This window comes from Motacilla alba, chromosome 1A (genome assembly GCF_015832195.1).
Source record: "Motacilla alba alba isolate MOTALB_02 chromosome 1A, Motacilla_alba_V1.0_pri, whole genome shotgun sequence".
NCBI lineage: Eukaryota > Metazoa > Chordata > Aves > Passeriformes > Motacillidae > Motacilla > Motacilla alba.
Genome location: NC_052031.1, coordinates 58,315,260 through 58,338,997, shown reverse-complemented (window position 1 = coordinate 58,338,997; position 23,738 = coordinate 58,315,260). Strand labels below are relative to the sequence as shown.

Genomic DNA, 23,738 nt, shown 5'->3' with positions numbered 1-23,738 from the left:
CAAGGACCATCACCAAAGGCTGCTATGAGCTGATCTGTGAGGTGAACTCCGGGAGGCCTCTGGAGGGACAGATGACATGGCTGTGGGTAGCAGCTGCAAGCAGTGGTTGAGATGTTCTGAGTGGCCTTTAGGAGAAGCTTCTCCACAGGATGATGGTGCAGCCCTGGAACAGGTTACCAAGAGAGGTCAGGGACTCTGGAGGGGGTTTAAGATTTGGCTAGACAAAGCAAGGGATGATCTGAGCTAGTATTGGCAACAATCCTGCTTCTTATGGGAGACAGGGCCAGAGGCGCCCAGAGATCCTTCCCAGCAGATACTTCCATGACTGTACTTACATTAAAATTGAATAAACATGCCCTTGTGTTGACTTAACCTTCCCAGTGAGCATGTTGATCTGGTTTTGTTGACATGCTTGTTCCTAGAATCCAATTCTCACTAAATACAAGAGAAAATGGGGTTGGCCTGTATGTTACCTGAAAAACACATGAGTTAGGCGTTTGATTAGTTTTTGGTGCCATCCCTCTGGCTCTGGGGAGCTGGCAGGGCTGCACTGCCTGAGATTATATGGTGCCATATTATATAAAAAGACACATGCTGTCTTTACAAGTGACTGCTCCCTGTTACGCAGGACAGACCAGGACATGTGTTCCTGTGCTGTCCCATGGGGGGTGAAGTAGGGGTCACAGAAAACCCTTCTTGTTCCCCTTCATTCCATCAGAGGCCTGGAAAATGGTAAGGAATTAATCTGAAACTTTGTGTAGTAAAATATAAATCCCTATTGCCTGTAAATTGCTGGATAAGAGCCAAAAAGGCCTAACAAGGAAACATGTTCCTTCCAGCATAATTGTATATTTGGCTTATATTTTATTAAATGAGTAACAGCTGAGCAGAAAGGCCAAAAGGAGAGACACCCCCCACCCTGAGGTATGTTCAAGGCAGAGGTTGAGCTGTGTGTGAGTCAGGTGCCAGAGTGGCTGATGTAGCATAAAACACTGAGGTTTAACTGTGGATTAGACAGCGCATAGCAACCAGAGTGAGTGACTATGCAGGTATAAAGGGTTGTTGTTTTTTAATGTTTAAATTTTATTTTTAATTCCTTGAAAGTGGGAAGAGAAGAGGCAAACCCAGGCACTGAGGTTGAGTCTGAGGGGAACTGGAGGCCTGAGGTGATAAATCATCAGCACTGCAGTGAGATTGAGGGGGAAACTAATGTAATATATGAAGCAATACAGAAAGAGGAATTTTATTACTTCAGTCAGCTCTCAAAGGATTCCATTCCAGATGGTTAAAGCAGGGTAGATTGGGAACCCCTATTGATGGGACCCACCATCTGACAACAGCAAAAGCAGCCGAGGGTTTCTTCTGACTCTAGCAGAAGTTTCACCAGAAGAGACCTGTCTCTGTAGCAGGATAAGATAGCTGCTATTATTGAGAAATAACCTCTTTGTGAGGAAAGCTGGTGATGAGCATGGCCATTTTGGCATTTTCCCCCATTCAGGAAATGCGTCTTGTTTTTGCAGAATATTTATGGAGAGGCTTAGGGATTAGTCTGCAGCTCTAAAGCCCTGCCTGGTTCTGGATGATGGTGCTATTGGCCTATTGCTGATGGGAATAGTGGCCTTGATGAAGACCCCACCATAGCAGCCCTGCAGAGCAACAGCCCCAGGGATGAATAACAGCTCCCATGGAGCAGCCTCAGTCTCTCAGACTTGTTTTTTTCTAAGTCACCAAGCAGTGGCTAGGAAGCAGTGTCCTTTATAGCTCTCAGCTAAGGCCTGAGGTAAAACAAAGGCCTGGTTCATGGAGGAATTTCCCCTGCAGGAGCAAGAGCTGTTGAGCATTAGCACTGCCCAGCCTCAGATCAAAGGCAGACAAACCCCCAGACCTCAGCACTGATGCAGTGCCACAAACCATTGGAATGAAGAGGGATGTTTCTCTCTAGGTTTTTTTGGTTTTTTTTTAATTTCATGTGCATGAGAAGAATTCTCATTTGGGGAAAGTTTGGCCGTACTTTGCTACAACATTAGACTTCTCTGTTGGGTGTCTTCTGCTAGAAACATTTAGATTTATTTTTGTTTGTGTTCTGTCTTACGCAGCTAAGAAAACAGTTTTGAATAGGACAAATTGTCTTGTTCCAGGGAGGAGGTTGGATCTGGAGAGTGAAAACAGCTTGCTACTTGGAGGACTGTCCACAAAAGAACAAAGCTCTGAGGACACTTCCCTGCACTGTACCCCACTAGAGATAATGTAGAGCCAAGATGTTGGCCTCAGGAAACACAACTATGCGAGACAGTCTCTTGTTAAGTGTTTTGTTCCTTTGTTTTCCTAGGATTCATGCGCTCCAGCGCCTCGTGCTCTGGGTGTTGTTGCACCTTTGGATCTGATGGGCTGGGAGGCAAGTGCCTTGGGTATTCTCTGCTCCTGCTTGTAAGAAAGAGGAATCACGTTAGTTCATCTTACAGGGATGCTGGTGCACTTTCCTGACAGTCTTTAATAGCTGGTGCTGTGGAAGAAGACTGGAGTCTTTTTTAATCAAGTGTGCATCTCTCCAGATTTGTGTTTTGTGTGTCACTGGCAACACGTGAGGAAGAAATATGCATGAAAGGGCCAATGTGTCTGTACAACAACATGGAAATCAGTTCTGGATACACAGAAGTGCAAGTTCCTTGTGGCAGCTGAATGGAGAGTTATGGATGCCTAGAAAAGTGAGATGACGTCGTATGATCCGTGCATCCTGGAAATCAATCAGCACTACAGTTATAAAACACCTCCATTTGTCTGCTTTGGCAGACTGGTCATAATGATGAATTTTGAAATTGGTGTAAATATAAATCCTGGTGGCAAGGAACTCTCAAGCCAACGGGAATTTAGCTGCTTGAAAACCTTGGTCTTGGTTCAGTCCAATTTTTAGCCAAAGTGTGGATTCAGCACTTTTAAGTTCTCAATTAAAAGGTCATCCTCATATCATCAAGCAGTTCAGACTCACCAGACCATCAACCTGTTTTCCACAAAAATCACCCCTGTTGGAAGGACAACTGGAAATGCCTAAATGAGATGACAGAAATTCTGTGACCTGAGCCAAAAACAATTTTGCTGTCACAGCAAAAAAAAAAAATTCATTTAGACAGAAATGTTAGGAAATAGTAGTCTTTTGACAGACAGTTCACAAGATGATATTTGTGAAACTCTGTAGAAAGAGAAGCCAATGGAAATTATTTTTACATTTACACTTAAGGCAGTTACATGGATTTATTACTACATCTGGGGCCGCAAGCCTGGGCCTGATTTATTAACTACTGTCCCTTTTGGTTTCTTATCCAGGGTGGCAAGCCAGCTGTAGAACGCTGAAAAGACATTGAGCTGCATGTCTTGTCCTTTCAGCCTGTTTCTTGTGTAGATTTTGGTTTATAAACAAGCATCTCTCAGGTCTCCTAAATAGATTTTCTGATTGAGTTCCCAGAACAGACCACCACCAGCCTCATTAAAGCTTATTTATGTTACTTTCATGCATGAATAAAAAAGCTCCCATTCACTGCTGATTTTATTTAGTTAGATTCTGTGCCTTGTGGTAGACATTGAATTGGACTGACATTTTTGGCACCAAAAAAGAATAAATAGTGAGACTGCATGGAATAGTTTGACACCTGCACCTTTTGCAGTACAAATAGGAAGGGGTTAACCTGTTCTTGGCTATATGATATTGATTGAGGATGCAGAGAAAATACAGCTGTAAATATTTAGGAATATTCCCTAGTAGCTGGGGTGCTTTTTAGGGGGTAGGTCATTGAACTGGGACTCTGGAGGTGTAGTCTGTTTTCCCATGGATGACACCCGCTCCCTGCGTGATAGGAAGAGAAAGGTCACTTGTTGTTCTAGGTCTCGGCTCCCAGCTGAGAATGATGCTGTCTCCCTCCTCTCCTTTTCCAGCTTGCTTGTTTATCTCACTAGCTTTTCATCAGAGTAATATCCACTCTGCCTCTGTGCTGAGCACAGTGGGTCCTGCTCTTGGCTGGGGCTTCTAGACACCACTACAAGTAACAGGCATGATTCTCCCTTTACGCTTGTCTCCACCTTCTCCGTCCATGCTCCAGTGCTTATGAGGTAAGATTAACAGCTAAAAAATCCCCAAACTAACAATAAATTCAGTGTAAACGAAGAACGAGGAAGGAAAGATACAGTATATGTGATAAGTTGTGCAATAGCTTTGAGTAGTGTTTTTCACCAGCCCTGCTGACTGATGATCTCGCTGGTATAAAGGTACTGCATTTTGGGACAAGAAGGATCTGAGCCTGTAGTTTAAGTCAGAGGAGTGAACAAAAAGCAGCTTTGCCTCTTTCCTTTGCACTAAGCACATTGTGAATATTCTTAAGCATTGCCACAAGGATTAACATCCCTGAATTTTAATGTGCCTGGTGCTGGAATGTAGCTGGAAAGCAGAGCAGGCAGGAATGGTCTCTCTGGGATGTGGGCTCTGCTAGGTGACTCTTTGAAGTTCTACTCAATAGCTTTCTGTTACTCTAAATTTTTTTCCTTTTTCTGCTTTTTTTCCTCCTCCTTCAACCACTTCTGGAAAAAGTACTGATGCATTTCATGTTTCTGAGATTTACTGGACTGGATTGTTTTATCTCCACATACTTTTGCATGGCAGTAGTATTAAAATAAAAAATAAGGAAAAAAAAAAGCATGGGGACAGAAGTACGGAGTTTGGTGTTTACTTTGGATCATTAACCTGGTCTGTAAATTTGATTTGATCTCTCCTTTTTTTTTGTTCCTCCCCTGCTCTCTCTGTGTAATTTCAGAGCCTGCAAAGAGACGCTGTCTTCTGTGGCTTCAGGATCCCAGCAAGAAATGGGAGTCTGATAGATTGTAAATGCACCTGCTTTGTTCAAAACCCAGCCAAACAGATAAGTGCACTTTTAATTCTCTCTGAACGGTGCTTTAGACATAGCTCTGCACAGCATCTCTCTTCAGTTCAGTTTCAGTTTGGTGAGGCTCTGCGTTTCACCCCTGCAAATGAATGCTGTCTGGGTCGCACTTCAGCTGAGAAATACCAGACAATATTGGTATTTCACGCTAAGGTAATTAATTGGTGTCTGAGGGAACTGCAGCTGAGGGGTTGGGAGGTTCCCAGGGGTCTATCCCGGCTCTTCCAGAGCCACTGTCTCCAGCAGCCCTGTGAGGTTTTGGGACTCTGTGGAACCAGACAAGGCTGATGTTACCCATCTGAGCCTTAAAGAGTCCTATGGGACTCATTAGAAGTTTAATAACTAAACTTGGCTGGTTTGATTGAGAAGATGCTTGTGCAGGCTTGGCACAATCTCAGAGAAACCAGCTCATGTTGCTGGAAGGAGAAAGGGCTTTCTGCATGTGCTTGTCGTATGTGTGCAGAAAAAGTGATAACCCTGCTTCCTCCCACTAGCTGCCAGGTGGGAAGAGAGCTGGGGATGGGGGAGAAAAGACCTTGGTTACACTGAGTTTACCCAGGGCATGCAAAGAAGTATCGTGGTAACAAGAATTGTCCCCCAAAGTTAGGGGAACATCTTTATCTCTCTACCAAGAAAGCAATTTCTGGCTGCTTAGGTCTGCTTCTAGAGGTGACCACTGTCTCCTTGTGGACACACCACTGCAATTACTAAATTATTCAAGAAACCCACAAAATAGGGTCTCATGTAAAGTGTAGCTTTGCAATATTATACAGCCATGGGGCTGGGGCAAATATTCACCATAATGCAATGTACTGTGTTAGAATAATGAAAAGAAAAGCAGTGAAGCTGAGTGCGTGAGCATTGTTGGGGATGTGTGGCAAGAGGCTGGACAAGAGCAAAATTATCTACTCCAGTCTTGTCTTGCCTGCTCTTCCAGGGATAATTACTAGTATAAAACATCTACCTTGCTATTAGGAAAACTACAAATAGGTTTGCTACAGCAAATTAGGCTGTAGTAACTGACCTGAATTCATCTTACCTACCTAAGCAGAAGGTGAGTTTCTTAGTGAAGTTGCCAATTTAGGGGTGATAGAGACAGACAAGAGAGGCGAGGAGGGGAAGTGGGAGGTTGCTGCAGTTTATGAGAACTAAATCTGGATCAACTCGTGATCCCTGAAGTGTCTGAAGTTCCTTGTTTTCTAGGAAAAACTTCACTGTTGCTGTTATTACCAAGGAATTTTTTACATTAATAGAAGAAATGGCACATCTGTTATTAATGACTAAGCTCTCTTACAACAGTAAACAGCACTTATTCCTGACTCTTTAGTACTTTAAAAGAAAAAAAGCTTGACACTATATTAAGAAACACTGATTAAATGGAGCTCTAGTGAGAATATCAGGGCTAGTTCATTCAGCGGGTGGATAGGAAGTTAAAAAATCTTAAATCATCTCTGTGCACCAACTAATGCAGCCAAATGTTTTTCTCATCTCAGAGATTCTCAAGGTATTGATTGTTAGGTTTGCAACTTTAAATCTCTTTTCTGTCAGTGAGCTGAAATCAATGTATCCCCCTGTTAGATCCCATTAAATTAACCCCAAACTGGCCAGTTCCAGGCTGGGCAATCTGACATTACTCAAATTTGGGAATCATCCTAAGGTGTGGCTGTCATGCAACACGTAACACTCTGTGCTGCCTGGAAAAAGAAGCACAAAACACTTGAAGTGTCTCTTGGGAGCTGTACTGATGAGAGAGATGATACCAAGAGTGTTCTACTCACCTGTGGTTTGGCTGGTACTTCCTGCAGCTGAGTAGAACAGATTCAACAGCTCTTGTCCAGTAACCGAAAAAATATTTGTCCTGAAAAGAAGATCCTTGAATCCCTAACTCCTTGTCTTACAGGTGAACCTTGAGGACACTTGGGAGACTGTAGCTCCTGAATGTGTGACCTTCCCCTGTGATTAAAAGAAAGCCATGGGGAAAGACAAGAAAGAAGAGGCCATCTTCCTGAGGAAAAAGATAACTTTGCTGCGGGCTTTCTCGCTGCTCATTGGCAGCATGGTTGGCAGTGGCATCTTTATTTCCCCCAAAGGAGTACTGAAAAACTCCGGCAGCGTGGGATTCTCCCTGCTCGTCTGGTTTTCCTGTGGGCTTCTCTCCATGTTTGGTGAGTGCTGAGCTTTGGCTGCCCTTGCTTAAGCACCTGGGAGGTGAGGGAAGCCTGCATATTTTTATGTTTAGAAAGTTGGGAGATGAATAAACCCAAAATTTCTAGTTCCTGCTGCAACAAAGGTTTAAGGAGTCAGGGGATGGTCACTAGGAGTTTTTGGTTGAAATTATTTCCCTGGAGTAATGGACAAGCTTCCAGCACTTATGGTCTGTGAATATCAATTCATGTACAAGTTCGGGGCAGGGGAATGACAGTGACTGTGAATGGAGACAGTATGGTCTCTGCCAGGAAAGCTAGGAGAGAATGAGGGGGACTCCTTCTGTAAGGTAGAAAGGAAATGTAGGCACCTAAAAGGGAATCTGAGGGCTGTGCTGTGCTTTTCACAGACACTGTGAAGAGAGTAGGAAGGGAGAGTCCCAATATGCCCCATGGGACTCCCTTTCTGTCAGAGAGAATGGCTGGAGCAGAATGCCTGGGGAGCTGCAGGGATGCACCAGCCCAGGGTGGGTGTTGGGTGTCTGTAAGAAATAGTGTGGGGATGTCTGCTGCTGCCCCATTTTCTGTGTGTTACTATTGGCTTGATTTCTGTCCTTTAGTAGCAGTCTTTTCTCACAGAGGTTGTCTTTTTGATGACAGTTTCATTCTAGTTCTTTTGAAATAACGTAGCTCTTCTAAGTTACAGTGGATAAAACATGGCTTTTAGTTTCTTTCATTACCTGCAAAAAATCACTATCTCAGAAACTCTCTAAAGGTGCTATTAGGACAACTGCACATTCTCCCAGCCCAGGAGAGAAATCTGATGCTTATTATAGTGGGTGACTTTGGCATTCTTCTTCTGTTGTAACTTACTAAAAAATAAAATCCACCAAAAGAGAAAAACAAGAAAGGAGAAATACTCCATGTGGGGAAAAAAAAAAGAGAAACACTTTGACACTCTGGAATGTACATGCAATTTTAGAATTTGAGACATTTGATTGTTAATAGGGCAACAAGTTGTTCTTGCTCTTAGCATATGTGTACCAATATTTCACATTGCAACCTGTGAGTGGTTGTTTGGTGAATTATACACTTCTGCTTAAAGAAAAGCTGACAGTATAATGTGGGCATGGTGTTTCTTTTAACCAAGCAGAACAGTAAATGGTAATGTATGTGTAATCACATAGCCAAGCTCTGCACTTGTAAAGGTTTTTCCCTCTACAGCATCCTTTGATACACTCTCCTGGAAGGGCCTTGGGAGCCTCTTTACCAAGTGATTGCATTTTGTAGCTGGATTTGTCAGTTTGTTCTCCTCTTTTATCAGCTTGATGACCTCCCCATATCATTTCTCTGACACTTTTTTGCAGTCTATTTAAAAGGCCTGCTTTCTTTTTTGCTTTTTTTTCTTCCAAGTGGGGTATATATACAAGTCCTATTCCATGAGTTCAGCAACATACTTATATGCATGCTTGAAGCATTTACAGGGACCCACTGGAATAAACGAGATGAGCTGTCTGCCTATATTTGATACTTTGAACAGGAGTTTTGCACAGATTTTCCAACAGGGAGGCAGGAAACATTGAGGTTTTCACCATCCTGCATGACCTGAATATGGCATGATTGCCATGGGACTTGGAGGCATGGCCATGTCACCAGTGGATTCAAAGGAGGGAAGGGATTTATGTGAAGATGCAAGATAAGGGCACAAGAATGTGGCCTGGGATCAAAACCATGATTGCAATGACCAGTTCAGCCATGGCTTGTGGCTGAGCTGCTGTAGTTGCTTCGTAAGCACCATTGCATCAGTCTAACAGTGAGGAGAAGCAAGAATCCAGGGTATCCTTCAAAGGAAACCTCTTGTAGCTCTGTGCAGCATTTCTATCACACACCCTTCTTCAGAGCTTCCGAGGAAATGTAACATTAACCACAAAATAGAGAATTTCTTTCCACCTGACAGGGGGAAAGAATTACTTCAATTACTTCAAAACTTACTTCAAACCACAGTAGTGCACAAAACCAGAGAAAAGTGGTTCTGTTAAACCTATTTTTCTTCCTCTCATTCACTGCTTATTTTAAATGGATTTGTTCAATCCCTGAAAAATCACACGGAAAAGGGAAAATCCCTGGGATTATTCACATGGTACATTTCTACCTGAACTTTTCCAGGTGCCTTGTGTTATGCAGAGCTTGGAACAAGAATCACCAAGTCTGGAGGACATTATATCTACATTTTGGAGACACTAGGGCCTCTGCCAAGCTTCTTATTCCTGTGGGCAGAGTTTTTTGCTATCAGGTAAGAGATTTGATTTGCTTGCCTCTTCCTGGATGCAGTGATAATTTAAAATACCAAAAGTTATGGTGCCAGGTAACAGTCCAGGCAGTTTGTAAAAGAAGGAGTTGAATGATTTTAAAAGATTTTTCAGTGATAAAAGGAAGAAGACACAATGTGGAAATGGTTACAAATGTTGAATATGTTCTGTACTTGAAGAATATCTCTCTTCTTCCCTGGCAGCTCATATTCCCCAAGAGCTGTGGTATATTTCAGAGACTAACAACAGATGCCAGGTTTATTTCAGATCTTCTGTTTTCAGTGTAAACCTTTTTTGGTTTCTTCAGATTCAGAAAGTGGAGACAAATTCCTGGCTTAACTCCAGTTAAATAATTTATAAAATTGTGAACTACTTCTTTTTTTAGCATTAAAAAGGAAGTCCTCACCTCTCAATAACCTGTATCCTTCATGTAAGCTTAGATGAAGCAGAACATATGAACTACACTTGCATTGCTCAGTATGATTAATCTCAATTTTTGCTTTCAAGTTGGAAATTAATAATTTTGCAGCATGTGGTTTTTAAGCCATTTACTGAGAAAAACGTATGAGAAAAACTCGATGGGAACTCACCATCTGCATGGGTGAGAGGATTAAGCCAGGTGGGGAAACTTGCTCCTCTTCCCAAGTTCTGTGCAGTTTTACCTCAGGCCATTTTTCAACCATCCTCAGACCAGTTTGTGCTTGGTTCCCCCCACACTCCCCACCCCAGGCCTGCCAACAGTGCTGTGGTTTCCCTGGCATTTGGACGCTACATGCTGGAGCCATTTTTCGCCCCCTGTGCTGCCCCTGTGCCTGCGGTGAAGCTCGTGTCTCTCCTGGGCTACTGTAAGTACTAACATTTATGGGATTGTCCATCCTGGCCTCTCTGCCCTAGACTAGGAGCACTTCGGGGGTGTTATTTCCTGGACAGCTGTGGGATAAGACAGCTGTTTTACCTCATCAGCTAACCAAAATGTTCTGATTCAAGGTGATGGTGTTGGGCCACTATATTCTCTAGGAAGTGGATTGGGCCTCCCTGTCAACCAGCTGGAGCCCTAGGTAGGGGGATTTTGCCAGCTGTGGGAGAAGAAACTCTCCATGTGTAATTGTGCAAAAGCCACATGAGCTGTGGGTGTGAGGCTTGAGGTTTTGGACTCCTCTCCTGGCGCATCCAGCCTGTGAAGCTGTCCTGCCTGCTCCAGACTGGTCTGGACTGGCACAGGGAATGCTGTGAAGTGCGCTGCTGAGATGTCCCACACCTTTCCCCCAGGTGGGTGTGGATCACCCAGCAGGAACCAGGTTCCTGCTCCCTTTTAGGAGTGTAAGTCAGCTCCCTCGTCAAACACTGTATGCTAGACCGGTGTTTCCTGACATCTCTCATCCCAGGCATCGTCTCTAAGGCATAAAGACGCAGCTTTCCCCCAGTATCCCTAGGGCAGGGAGAGCTGCTGTATTTTTTCCTGTGTGTTGAGCTCAGGCTGCAGCTGTAGCAGTATGGTTTCCTCTCCAGACACGGTCCTCACCCTCAATTCCTGGAGTGTCACCTGGAGCGCGCGGCTGCAGACAGCTCTCTCCGTCGTCAAACTCCTGGCTCTTGCACTCATCATCGTGCCAGGGATGATGCTGCTGGCCCAGGGTAGGTGTTGCTGCTCCTATGGCTGAGGAGAGTGCTCGATGTGCCCCCTGTCATGGCTTTTATCAGTCCCAAGGGACAAGTGTGGTGCTCACTCAGCTGGCAGGAACTTTCTCTGTCCATGTGCCCGATGTGAATTAGCCGGGAACTGAGACCAGCGTAGGTGGCACAAGCTGCATCATTGCACTGGGCTGATGCACCTGGCTGGGTGGTGCTTTCTCCAAAATTTAGTGGGTCTTAGTGCCAGAGAATGTGTGAGCCTACCCAGGTCACTCTGACCTTCCTCTGCAGATGGTCTTTCTTTGAAGTCAGACTTGCCTATTTCCAGTGTAGCTCAAAATCTTTCCAAAGCAGCACACATTCGATGGACATTTAGGATATGTGACAGCATCCTCTGTGCCAATCACAGCTGTGTAATGAGTTACCAGCCCTCAGCTGAGCCCTGGTAATGGCATCTCTAACCCTTCTGTGGCATAAGCTAATGTTTTTTACCTCCAGATTGAGATGGGTGGTAATTCAGTGAATTTACAATGGACTTGGTACAGGATTTCATGCCCATATGCAGAGTGGGGGAAAAAACCCCTACCAGCAGGATCTTCTGTGAACCACACAAGAGTATTGGCTTTAATCCAAGCCTCAGTTCATAGAAAAGCCCAAGGCATTCCCACTCAAGGGATGAAGCCTGCTCCCTCTTCATGCTATTACCTTCTTCTGCAGAGAAAACACCACAGGCAATGGGCTCCGTGTTCATGTTTCCTTCTGATGTCTGGAGCTGGCTCCTTTGAACATGCAAAGCTCCCCTTGGGCTGACAGCACTTCTGAACTAAAGGACTGCCCTGCAGCTAGGAATCCCGAGCAATTATTGTTAGGAATGCCTTCAAATGACAATCTGGAGCCCTGGCACCAGTCCTCTAGTGACGGGGGAATAAGTGCAGGTGACATCTGGAGGGAGAATTCACCAAGAGACTCCAATATGACAGGTTGTATTTAATGTGACACATGGGGGATTGTAAATTGCTCATTAATGCATTGCAAGCAATAAATCCTTTTCATGCATCATCACTTACCAGCCATCATTTTGGAACATAAAAAAAGTACCCCAATAGACCCATTCCTGTATTTTGGATTATTTTTCTTCAAACCTATTTTCAAATTGACTTCATTTTTTTTTTTTTTGTGCTTAAAAATCAGTTTTGCGCTTTTAAATAATTTTGCCTGATTCCTCTGCCTTGTGCTGCTTTGTTTCGATTGCACTTCTGTTCTTTCCTTTGCCATTACCTTCTCTTTGGCTCAGGCTTATATTAGAGGTTTGCTGGGCTAGCGTTTCAAACCCATGTGCCCAAATCTTGTGACTGAACTTCTTGCAAAAGCACCCCCATAGAAGTGGCCTGACTTTCTCCATGTGTTCCGTGACATGTCACACTTTGCCTGGTAAAGCCCAACTAGGAAAGCTTCTCACCTCTTAAAGAGATTTTATTATGGAAAATTTAATGTGGTACCAAACCTTGGGTTACCTGGATTTGAAAATGTTGGGAAAGCGATTCTTTTTGACTGTGTTTGAATGAGAGGCCATTCAGAATTGCTCTCTTCCCTAAATCTTTTTGTTTTGATTTAGAGAAAATCCTGACTTTGATTTTTTTTTGCTTTGCACTCTGTGTTCTTTCCTGTGGGTGAGTGGTGGTGGGTCAGACTGGCAGGTCTTGCTCCCATCCCCTCCTCCAGCCTGGTTCCCATGCTCTGGCCAGCACAGGGCTGGGGTCAGAGCTCCAGCAGCAGGAACAGGAGAGAGCACAGTGAGAGCTGAGTTAGCTGTCTCGCCGGCTGCACCACATCAAAAGGGAGTGTGTCTCCAGCTGCTGAGTGGGCTGGGGACCGAACATGGGGGTCAATCCAACAACGTAATTTTGGACCTAAAGAAGGGAGAGGACAACATGGATCTGCTCGTCTCCATGATCTGTTCCCACATCAGGGTCTGTTGGAAACAACTAGCTATTGTTGTTGCCCTTCCTGAAATGCCTACCCTAGCTGGACAAGGGATAAGATTTTTTTTTTTGGTTTTTAATGTCACTGTAGGAAAGTAAACATTTTATTAACAGCACTGAAGTTAAAGCAATGAAATGAATTTGAATACCCTTCTCCAAGGAGATCACAAACACTCTTCCCAGGTCTGAGCAAGAGGTACAAGGGATGTTATCCTACAGGTAAGAAAGCCTGTTTTCCTGTTCTGTGTGTGTTGTTTATCTCCTCTGCAGGCCACACCGAGAACTTCCAGGATGCTTTTGACAGACAGTCGCTGGTACTGGATAAGCTCCCCCTGGCTTTCTATGCTGGCATGTTCGCATACTCTGGCTGGTAGGTGCGATGGGAAGGCACTTCCCAGGCAGCAGACAGGTGCCCTCAGCACGACTCAGACTCTCACCCTGTCTCTTTCCATCGTGCAGGTTTCAGACCAGCTTTGTGCGTGAAGAATTGGTCAAACCTGAACGGTAAGGTTGGGAGGAAGCTGCCCTGGGTTACCAGCCTCAGTGATCCCATAGCTTTCCCAAGTGCAGTACAGGAGGAATAAGTTTGTGGATTCACCTGACTGCAATCAATTGTACTGCCAGATAAAATCTGCAGTAATACTGTGCATAACAAGGGATAGCAGCTTGTTCTTTGTGTGTGTGTGTGTGTTCCCCTTCCTTGCAGAAATATCCCCCTGGCTGTCATCGTGTCTGTGATCACAGTAATTGTGGGATACATGCTTACCAACGTCTCCTATTACACAGTCCTGGGAACAGAAGATGTTCTGGCTTCTCCTGCTGTGGCTGTGGTGAGTTGTTATTGCTGTTGTTATCTCCTCAGTGTGGCCAGCTTGTGCTGTGGTCATGGGAAGTCTTTCAGATATGGTTTTCCTATAAAATGCATTATTGCCTTGTAATTTCTCTGGAATACTGGGCAACAGTAAATTCTTCTTGTTGTGGTGCCTAAAAAATAATGAAAAGTAACCTGCAGATGACAGTAGAAAAGATGAGATTTATGACTTCTATATTAGTCCTTCAATGGAAGAAGTTTTCTTTTTTTGACCCTGATGTCACCTAGAGATCACCACATGTTCCCTAAAGTCATGTTTGCTCCTCCTCCAGAGCTTTGTGCAGCGAGCCTTCAAAAGCCTGATCTCCGTGGTCCCTGTCCTTGTCGCACTGTCCTGCTTTGGAACCATGAATGGAGGAATCTTCACGTTTTCAAGGTCATATCCCTAAGGGTCTATTATGCTTTTGGCTCACTGTATCAGAGGGAAGCATTGCCAACCTGTGCAACTATCCATCCACATAGTGGCATTTTAGCCACTCTTGTGGGGAAAAAAAGGCTTTTGACTCCCATGTTGTCAGCTACAGGATGGTCCCTTTTGGCTAAGAGTCTACTTTTTCTCTTTCTGACCAGGTCCAGACTTTGGTACCCAGGACTGGTCACAAAGATTTTTATCTTCTCCCCTACCCTTCAGTTTAAATCCCCAGTTTAAAGTGAAATGTCAGTGTTTCTGGTGAACGAAAAGCTTTGTTGATGTTGGCAGCTCCTCAGTGAGACTGAGTCTTTTCCACTAGGTTCACCCAGCTGTACTGCTGGAGGGCATGGGGTCCCTCTGTTGTGAGGCTCTCTAGGCAAACTCTCCCTCCAGAACTTTGCTTTGAAGTCAGTGAAATGTCATTGGGATGGGCTATTTCTAAAGCAATAATCAAGGTTCAAGAAGTCTTGTTATAGCAATAAGAAAAGCTTTGTCCCATGGAAGAATAAACTTGCCAGCTTCACTGTCTGCCACACTCCATGTCCTTATGGGAGCCTTGAAATTGGAGAGGAGGGCAGGCCTTATGAACAACATACTTATCTTGTGCTAGTCCTGTGGAGCTGAGCAAACTCTCTGCAGTGGGTTTTGCTTCACAGCTTTGATTGCAAAGGAAAAAATCAGTTGATCTGAAAGGAATGTCTCATAGCCTGAAAGCTAATGAATTATCTGATCCACTACCCTGAAGTCCTGTATTAAATACAGGTGTGGATGATCCTTCCCATTAGCTGCATCAGATAATGGTTTTCCTTGAGGATGAGAAGTCTCTTGACAGCACAGAAGTTCTTAGTGTCCCCTACTGACCTTCTCTCCCCCATCCTGGCATCATTAACATAATCACGGCAGAAAGTCCATATAAACACTGATGGGGCCTCCCTGGCTGCCTGCCAGCCACACCCCCTGCAAAGCCACAGAGACAGCAATAAAACCGGTTGTACACTTGTGCCCCAGCTGCTTGGGGCCCTGCTTCAGCCCAGCTGATGCTCTGGCATGGTTTGTTTGAGGATATTAAATTTCTAAAATTGGATGTGATTGTCTTCTCCCTAATTGCTCTTTCACGAGTGAAAGGAGGGATGCAAGCAAGGAACTCTCTGCTCTCATTTTGTAGCTGTTCTTGTGTGTAGCTGGTCTCTTGGCAGTATGACAAACTGTATTTTCCAACAGCTGACCAGAGGATTGGAAATCATTTATCATTTGAGGAGATTGCACTTTATTTTTTCTATATATGTACATACAAGAATATAGGTTTCAAACCTAACAATCCCCTTTCATAAAATCACTGGTTTCTCTTATAAAGAATTGAAGTTTGTGATCTCTCCACTTCCTTTTCACTGGAAAGAATAATTCCATTTTTGCTGGCAAAAGACTTTCTTACTCCTGTTTCCAGTATGAGTTCATTCTTGGTCACTTTGGACTTGCCCAAAGGTCTCTGCTGATGAAGCATCCAAGGAAACACTGCCAGTGGTTCTGACAGTGGGCTCTGAACTTCACTGGTCTTGGGAGAGCTGTGGGAATTCAGCCTTGGTTTTCTTCCAAATGCCTCCAAAGTGGAGCTCTGAGCAACTTGGGCTAGTGGAAGCTGTCCCTGCCCACGGGAGGGGCCTGGGTTCCAACCCAACCCAACCCAAACTTTCTATGAAAGTGCAGCTACAGGCAAAACTGTGGCCTTGACTAGCAGCAGACTTGTGCTGGGGAAGGGAGCGGGTGCCTTGATGCCTCAGGTCAGTCCAGTGACTCATCACATTTCTAATGTGGATGTTGAATGCTAATGTACGGGGCTCCCTGTCTTTTCCTAGGACTCTGTTTGTGGCTTCCAGGGAAGGGCAGTGGCCTCCTCTCTTCTCCATGATCCACATTCGAAGGCATACCCCCCTTCCTGCTGTCATGTTAATGGTAAGGAGATCTGTTTGTGTGTGACACGCTCTGTTCTTTTGCTATCTTGGCTTTCTTGCAAGGACTGGATAAACTGAGGAGTTTTAGAAGGTGTTGGGACATTAAATTACTCCCTGAAAAATAAAGAAGGCAGGATACAGGAAATGGCTGCAAAGTATTAAGTCCCCTTGAGCCAGCAGTGGTATCCAAATGTACAACCTTGAAGTCCCTGCCTTATAACGTTAGACACCTTTTAAAAAAGTACAGTCCCATCTGCCACAGGTGCTCCTTGATATTGCCTTATGAAAACAGCTCTGCTAGGCTTTGGCTATCTGGAAATTTAAAATTCCCAGGTGTGGTGGAAATGCAGGGAATGAGCATTTGTAGAGATGGTCTGCTCTCATGTTTTGGTTAGTTCAGGGGTTTTTTTTATGGCAGTGGTCCAGCTCCATCCCAACTGTGCTGCAGTGCCTGTTGCAGCTTGGCTGAGCTGCTGAAAACTTAGCAGATGTCACTGTAGATAACTTCTGTACCAGCAGTGCAGGCTTTTGGATCATGCATGTTTTAATTGCCCTGGCTTGTACATGAAGCATCGAAGATGCTGCTGATCTTGGAATGATCACTCTTTTCTGTAGCAGTACTGACCTTTAGGTCTTTTGTCTTCAGTCTGTGACACTGTTTTGTAAAGCTCTCTGACCTCCAAAATGCTGGAGCTGTGAAGTAGTTGCAGGGGGGTTGGAGGAGGTGATCCATGACTGTAATGACTGTATTTCATGTTCAAAATGCTCAGTTCCCTTTGGTCACTGCCATGGTGTGCATTGGAGACATCTACCATCTACTAAACTTCTTCAGCTTTTCCCGATGGCTCTTCATAGGATTAGCCACCCTTGGGCTCATCGTCCATCGCCACCGTCACCCGGAGCTGCACAGCCCCTTCAAGGTAAATGCACAGCACCTACCTGGCAGCCAGCAACGTGCAGGCCTGGCATCCCTCTCTTTGATTTGCTCATAATTACAGCATCACATGGCCATGGTTGCCTTTAGGCTCTAAGGGGTTTCAGTCTCTTAGTAATGTCTGTGGGGAGCTTCTGAAACTGGTTGGTGTGCCCAAACAGCCAGATGTGATAAATCCTATAAAGCCAGTTCTACATGGGCTCACCAGATGCATCTGTTAGAAGACTGCTTGCTACAAGGGACAAAGTTTCAGGCTTGGAACTGGGAGATGTACGGAGAGAAGTTCTCTGGCTCATCTCTTGTGGCCTACAAGAAGAGACTCTTGCCTGGATGTTATTTCAGTGGCAGGTGAGTCTCAGCTCTAACTGAGAAGCAGGAAGGTGTCAGGCTTGGGGCAAAAGGAGCATGGGTGGAGGGGTCCTGGGAGCAAACCTGACTTGGGAGGAATCATCTGCTGGTATAGAAATACTGTTTGATTTAAAGCAGTGGGCCCCTCTTGTGGCCTTTCTCACTCTGCTGGGTGCTGGGATCCGCCCCCCCCCAGGATGTTCCAGCATCAGCAGGGGATGCTGGAGAGCTTTCCTGTGCTTGGGAACCTTTCCCACTGCCAGATAATGTGCAGAAGGCATTAGGTTGGGGCAGTGCTTGAGGCGGGTGGAGTTTGCTCCTGACTCTGGTTGTCCCTGTGTGGTGCCCCCAGGTAGCAGCTCCCGGGAACAGAGAGAACCTCCGGGGCTGTGGGCACTGGGCAGCGAGGAGCTCAGGGGACAGAAACACTTCCTGCAGCTCGCAGGGATCCTCTATGAGCTGGGTGCATCCTCCTGCAAAGTTTGGGGTAATTTCTCTTCTCGGTCGTTGCATTTAGCAGAGACCTTGAGGCTTCCCAGTTTGTTGGTTGGCTGCACTCCCATACTCCCCCAGAACCAAATGGAATAAGTTTAGTTTAGTTTTTCTTTCAAGCCAATCTTCTCAGGGGAGATTTATTAGTAGGTGGCACTGCTGATGGTTTCAGATGCTGAGATTTTGCCCTGGTTTTCTTCAGACAAAGATTCAGACTTCTAGTGGCTCCTAAATGCTGATTAAACGAGGGAGGGAAATACTAGCCTTTTGGTCGGTTGGCTGGTTTTCCCCCGCTTTTCCCCTGGCTTTTATCAGTTCCGTGCGAGAGGCAAGGGCTGCGCGCAGGTGGCGCGGGCACGTGCTGCGCTCTAGTGGCCGCACGCGGCCGTCGCCTGTCGCTGCCCGCGGGAGAGCAAAGCGTGGCACGCGTGTGACAGCGCTGGCATTTACTATCTCTATAGCATTCTGGGTTAAAAACGGTGAGAAAACACCGGAAAGAGGAGGGAGCAGTCCGCTCGCACACCTCTCAAGCAGATGCGCAGCGTGAGTGTGTGCATGTAGGAGCGGCTGGCAGAGGATGCTCTGGCTGGAAAGACAAGAGTACCTAAGTTTGATGGCTGGATGGCTGCCATACCTAGAGCAACCGAGGTCTTCCAACTTGGCATGCTGAGTATCCAAAATACAATCTTTATTACTGGTAAAGATTGTCACCTTATATGAGAGCAGCTCCTTCATTCCATCAGCCATGGCAAGGAGTTACTTGGCGGAATTTGGATCCAGAGACAGAGGGAGTGTTTCACAGTTTCATTATTTATTGCATTCTTCCTATTTGCTCTCCAAATAACCCAGATGAATTGGCTCATCCAATAGGGTATGGCTGAAGTGCTGAGTGCTGCTTTGATTTTCACCATGGTGTCACTGAAGCTGAAATTCTTGGTGCCGGTACTACAGAGATAGGGATAGGGAGTCTGGTTTGTCTTGGTTTAGTCACTATAAGTCTCAGGCATACTGGAGGCAGGTCAACACGAGTCATGAGTTTTATAAGCAAAGAAAGTTTGATTCAAAGTGTCACTTCTTTCTTGGCTTCAGATTTTCACTCAGCGGCTGCCTCAGGTGGCAAGTAGGTGTGTGTGCCTGTGCATGCACAGGTGCAGGACATTCACAGAGCCGTGGGGTGTAGAGGGCTTCTCGTGCTTGGCTTCCAGTTGCAAGTTAGGTTTAGATTTTGGTGCACATGAATATAGGAGGCATGCACCTCACAGGGCACACTGGGCTCTGAGGCTGATACAGTTGTTTGCAGTCTGATTGTACAGAAGCATTCTGCAGGACAGGATATGATTATTCTCATTTTCTTTAGGCAGAGAAATGAATACAGCATGTGCTGGCACATACAGACTATGATCGGCTACAGCCACCAGTTTTCCCTGATAGTCTTCTGTGCTCTTTTCCTCAGGTTCCCCTGTTTGTTCCTGTCTCTTTTACCATGATCTGCCTCTTCACAGTGGCAATGTCTTTCTACTCAGACCCTGTGAACATCAGCATTGGATGCACCATAGTTTTGAGTGGTTTTCCAGTCTACTACTTCATCATTCACAGGCAGATGTCAGACCGCTGCCGCAACCTGTTTTGTAAGCATGCATTTCACTTTCAGTATTGTGGACCTTAACACATTCAAGGGTCAGGGTCTGGTTTGTTGCCAGGGCTCACCTCTGATGCAAATTGCTCCTTGACAAACAGATGTCATGAAACCTAAATCATGACCACTGCCACCACTCTAGTGTCTTTCCCAAGGCACAGCCTCCACAGCCAAATTTGTTTTAACAAAGATAAAGCTGAGGTCTACCAAGAGGGGGAACAGAGAAGGTCACTTTCCCACCCCAGCCCCAGTACTTACTAAATTTTATCACATCATTGGGATCACCAGCTCTGGGTGAAATTTGTCTGACATGGAGCAGAAAGATGAAAAGTTAGGATGGAGAGACTACAGACAGATGCTGTAACCCCATGCACAAACTTGCTTGCTGAAAGGCTGGAGAGAGGACTGCTAGGAGAAGAGTACTGCCAGAGGTCTGTGTGCCTGGTGAAGAGGCCAGGATGGTTTGGGTACAAATTTAGCCGTGGAAATGAAGTACATCTCCACACCAGGCAGTGTGCAGCACAGATTTCCTTTGCATGCAGACAGGGTGGCACAAGGGTTTTTTCAGAAATGAGAGCCCAGGTTTGAGTTTAATTTGTTGTTTCTGTTCCAAGTCTTGTTTTCTTTTGATTTGATGTTGGATGGAGGTGCATCAGTAACAACTCAATAGAGGACAACATATAGCAAGAAAGGAAACAGATACAGTGATCTGCCAACATAAAGTGCTCCAGCCATCAGTGCTCATGCTCTGATTTCAGCCATGTCTCAGGATTTCCTCTGGACTAAGCTTCCTTCCTTTTTTTCCACCCTTTCAGATTATCTTACACACAAACTACAGTTACTGCTGGAAGTTGTCCAACAAGAAATCAAGACTTACTGAGAAAACCATCAAAACTCACAGAGGACAATAAAAACCTACTTACACCATTTTTGACACCTTTGATCCTACCAAAAGCAGGCCATGCTTTTATTCTTTTTAGTCAGTGCAACTGAGGATGACTGAGCCAAAACCTTGCTGCAAGTGTTCCTGAGCTTGCCAATTGGGATCTGTTCCTGCCCTTTTATTTTTTTCAGAAGAGCAAACTAGTTCTCTGAAATGAGCTTGCTTTGCCTGCAGAGTGTCTTTGAAACCAAGATCCTAATTTTTCAGCTGAGCCCAGTCCTGAGAAAAATTGTGTGTGTGTGTACAGAGACAGTATTTTGTTTTCCTGGCTTGGCAAATAGAGGAAGTGGTCATGCTGCAAAACCTAGAATCCAATACATGGAAGCCAAATGCAAGTTTCAAACAGAACCACTATAGCAGCCTTGTTGTGGACGAGGGGAAGGGTTGGGAAGAGCTAATTAGAGATAAGGCAGATGAACTGGAAAGGGGAATACAGGGGGGGATAAAATTTTATCCACCAGAAACTGCAGATTGAGCTAATGAGAAGATATTTGAAATTCAAGTATTAACAAAGTGAAGTCAGAATGTTTTGCTTTGATTTTTGTATAAGCAGAATGAGATTTTTAGCCTTGACATAATCTTTCAACTTTGAATTTTACTTTTCTGAAATGACATTTTTAAATGTACAAGTGTATTCTTAAAACAATCAGTTAAATATCAACTACAATATGACAGGAGAGATCCTGGTCCCTCCCACGGCTTCCCAGACCCACTCCTCACCAGTGAAGTTGAAAACTCAGAATTTGGCCTAGCTCCAGTGAAATACAATTCCTCCTTTAATTAGACAGGACCACTGATGAGACCTGGGCAGATTCCTGAATAAATCTTCTGGTGCTGTAAGAAGACATGAGTGGCTTCACATCCAAGCTTTAACTTGCCAATTGCGCATGACTTGCTGATTTAATCCATAAATGCTCATTTGAACTAATGGCATAAGAAAGGTTTCCATTATTGTCTTACTTTGGTTTACATTATTACATTATTAATGTGGCAATGTTATGTCCAGATAATACAGCAATTACACAATTATTTACAATCACGTAATTGTTAATTGGTTCCTAAAAGATGGGAAGTAGCATGCTGAGGCTCCTCTAATGACTGCTGTAAAGAGGAACAACAGAATGTGGGCATTTTCAAATCCTTTGTATCAAACATTTATGTACTTAAAATAAAAACAAATTACCGTTTACAAATCCAATGTAATCTACTGAAACATGTAAACTTTTGGAACTAAAGTTGGGTTATTTTCAAAGCAATTGAGAATTATTATTCTTGTAGTGACTGCTTCCTGCTCCTGTGCTGAATTAAGCTGGGACAGCAGCAGTGTGGTTGCAGGGCTTGTTTCCCCACTACCCTCCCACAATTTAATTTACAAGCTGCTGGACACTGTCCAACAGGAAATACAGTCTCACTGGGAAAACCCTCATAGCAGAAACCATCACAACCTACAAGAGAAGTTGCTGGCTTTAAATGATAGAATGGATTCAAGTGAGATCTGGAAATGCTTCCAGGATCCCAGACAAGAGCCAATCCTTCCTCGTGCCAGGCTTTCCTGAAGCTGAACCGCCTGACACACCTTCCCACAGCAGCCTAGTGGTGGACCAGGACTCAGTATGGGTGGCTGGGGGACCAACCTGCAGAAGACCTTGCAGAACCAGGTGAGCTCAATCACCCCAACATTTCCTGGGTCTACCCACTTTGGTTTGGGGGATTTTACACATCTTAAGGTAAAAGCATGAGGTACTGCCAGCCTGGTCCCAGGCTGCAACACCATGTGAGCACAGTGTGCACATCACTACACACAGTCTCCCACACCAAACCTTGGAGCAGTCTGAAATCGCAACAGAGCTGCTGTGTGTCACAGAGGCACAGACAAAGGGTGGAAAGTCCCTTCTCTGTCCATTTCCTCTGAAGAGAAAAAGCAATCAATAATTGAAATTCCTGGGAGGAACTAAGTAATGCTACCTACTGGACCATGGTTTCTTTATAAAGGATAAGTAATTTGACATATTCAGGGAAACCACACTTGGGTGCCTCTGCTGACTGTGCAGGAATATGATCTTGCAGGGCTATACATAGGAAGTCTGAGACCTGTTCCATTCCCAGATACTGGAAATGCAGACAGATATAGTACCATGGTTGAGAAATCAGAGGTTCAACAGCTCCATGGATGACATTCTAATTAAAAGGGATAAAAATAAAAAGTATGATGTACAGAAGATATTAGTTTACAGTGAGCTCGAGTTTCCAGCTTGTGGAGAGTTTTTTAGAGAGGATGGCATGCTGCTCCCAGCAAAGATATTCTACCAAGCCAGAATGCTCTTCCTAAAGCTCCTGTCTCATGTCTACTGAAGCATTTAGGCTTCAGTGGGTCTAAGGGCTTCAAGAATGGCCAGAAGCGAAAGAAAGTGAGTTCATAATCACATTTGCGGCGTCGTTTTTTTGTTTTGGTTCAGTTTTGTGTGTGTGTGTGCTAAGGGTTTTGTTGTTGTTGGGTTGGTTTGTTTGTTTTAATGCTATGTCTATAGAATGCACTCAGAGTGTACCTTTTCTGGAAACTCAGAGATTTATGTTTTTCAGCCACTACTGATCTGGTGGGAGTGGATCACCAGGAAAGAAAAATGTTCTGGGCAGTTCAACTGAACACAATCTGAGATTAAAAAAAAGTCAAAGAAATGCTTTTGGCTTAACAAGTTTGCATTTTAAGACTACTTGATGTATTGTTAAACTTTATGCCTCAGAGCTCTGCTGGGAAATGTTGTCAGCTTCTGAAAGGCTGGAGGTCAGACTGGAAAGCTCCTAAGCCTTGTCTGATTAGTGTGGGGAAGAGCAGAGAGGAGGATCAGACTTCAAGGTTCAGGAACACAAACACCTGGGATGGTGCAGAGCTCAGGGCTGAGCGAGCCTGTCTCACAGGGCTCTGTACTTGGCACACACAGGTTTGTGTGGCTCAGTGTGGCTCTGCTTGCTGCAAACCCCCCACCAGTGCCCACACAACCCTGGGGAGAGCAGGATGAACAGCACCCACTTCCTGCACTGAGATTTGGGGGGGCGCTTTGCAAGGCAATGTCAGCTGTTGGCTTTGCAAGAATGATGTTCAACAGAAGCTGCTCCTTATAGAAAGGAGAAAGTGCTGAATATCCCCAGCCATTGGAAGGCTG

At 44.8% G+C, this 23,738-nt stretch overlaps 1 protein-coding gene across 5 annotated transcripts in view; it reads left to right on the top strand.

Moving 5' to 3' along the window:
* The first annotated feature begins 3,870 nt into the window (after positions 1–3,870).
* Positions 3,871–23,738, top strand: part of LOC119708099 (cystine/glutamate transporter-like) — a 21,754-nt gene continuing 1,886 nt past the window's right edge. Inside the window, exons 1-14 of one of the 5 annotated variants that reach the window (XM_038154033.1) lie at positions 3,872–4,101; positions 4,800–4,904; positions 6,824–7,090; positions 9,236–9,362; positions 10,108–10,223; positions 10,888–11,013; positions 13,263–13,362; positions 13,452–13,496; positions 13,699–13,822; positions 14,136–14,239; positions 16,129–16,225; positions 16,995–17,144; positions 19,452–19,626; positions 20,450–22,985. In XM_038154033.1, coding sequence (XP_038009961.1) covers positions 6,898–7,090; positions 9,236–9,362; positions 10,108–10,223; positions 10,888–11,013; positions 13,263–13,362; positions 13,452–13,496; positions 13,699–13,822; positions 14,136–14,239; positions 16,129–16,225; positions 16,995–17,144; positions 19,452–19,626; positions 20,450–20,514 — 1,422 coding nt within the window. In that variant the 5' untranslated portion in view covers positions 3,872–4,101; positions 4,800–4,904; positions 6,824–6,897 and the 3' untranslated portion in view covers positions 20,515–22,985. The other 4 variants (XM_038154031.1, XM_038154032.1, XM_038154034.1 and 1 more) reach the window with 4 other exon arrangements.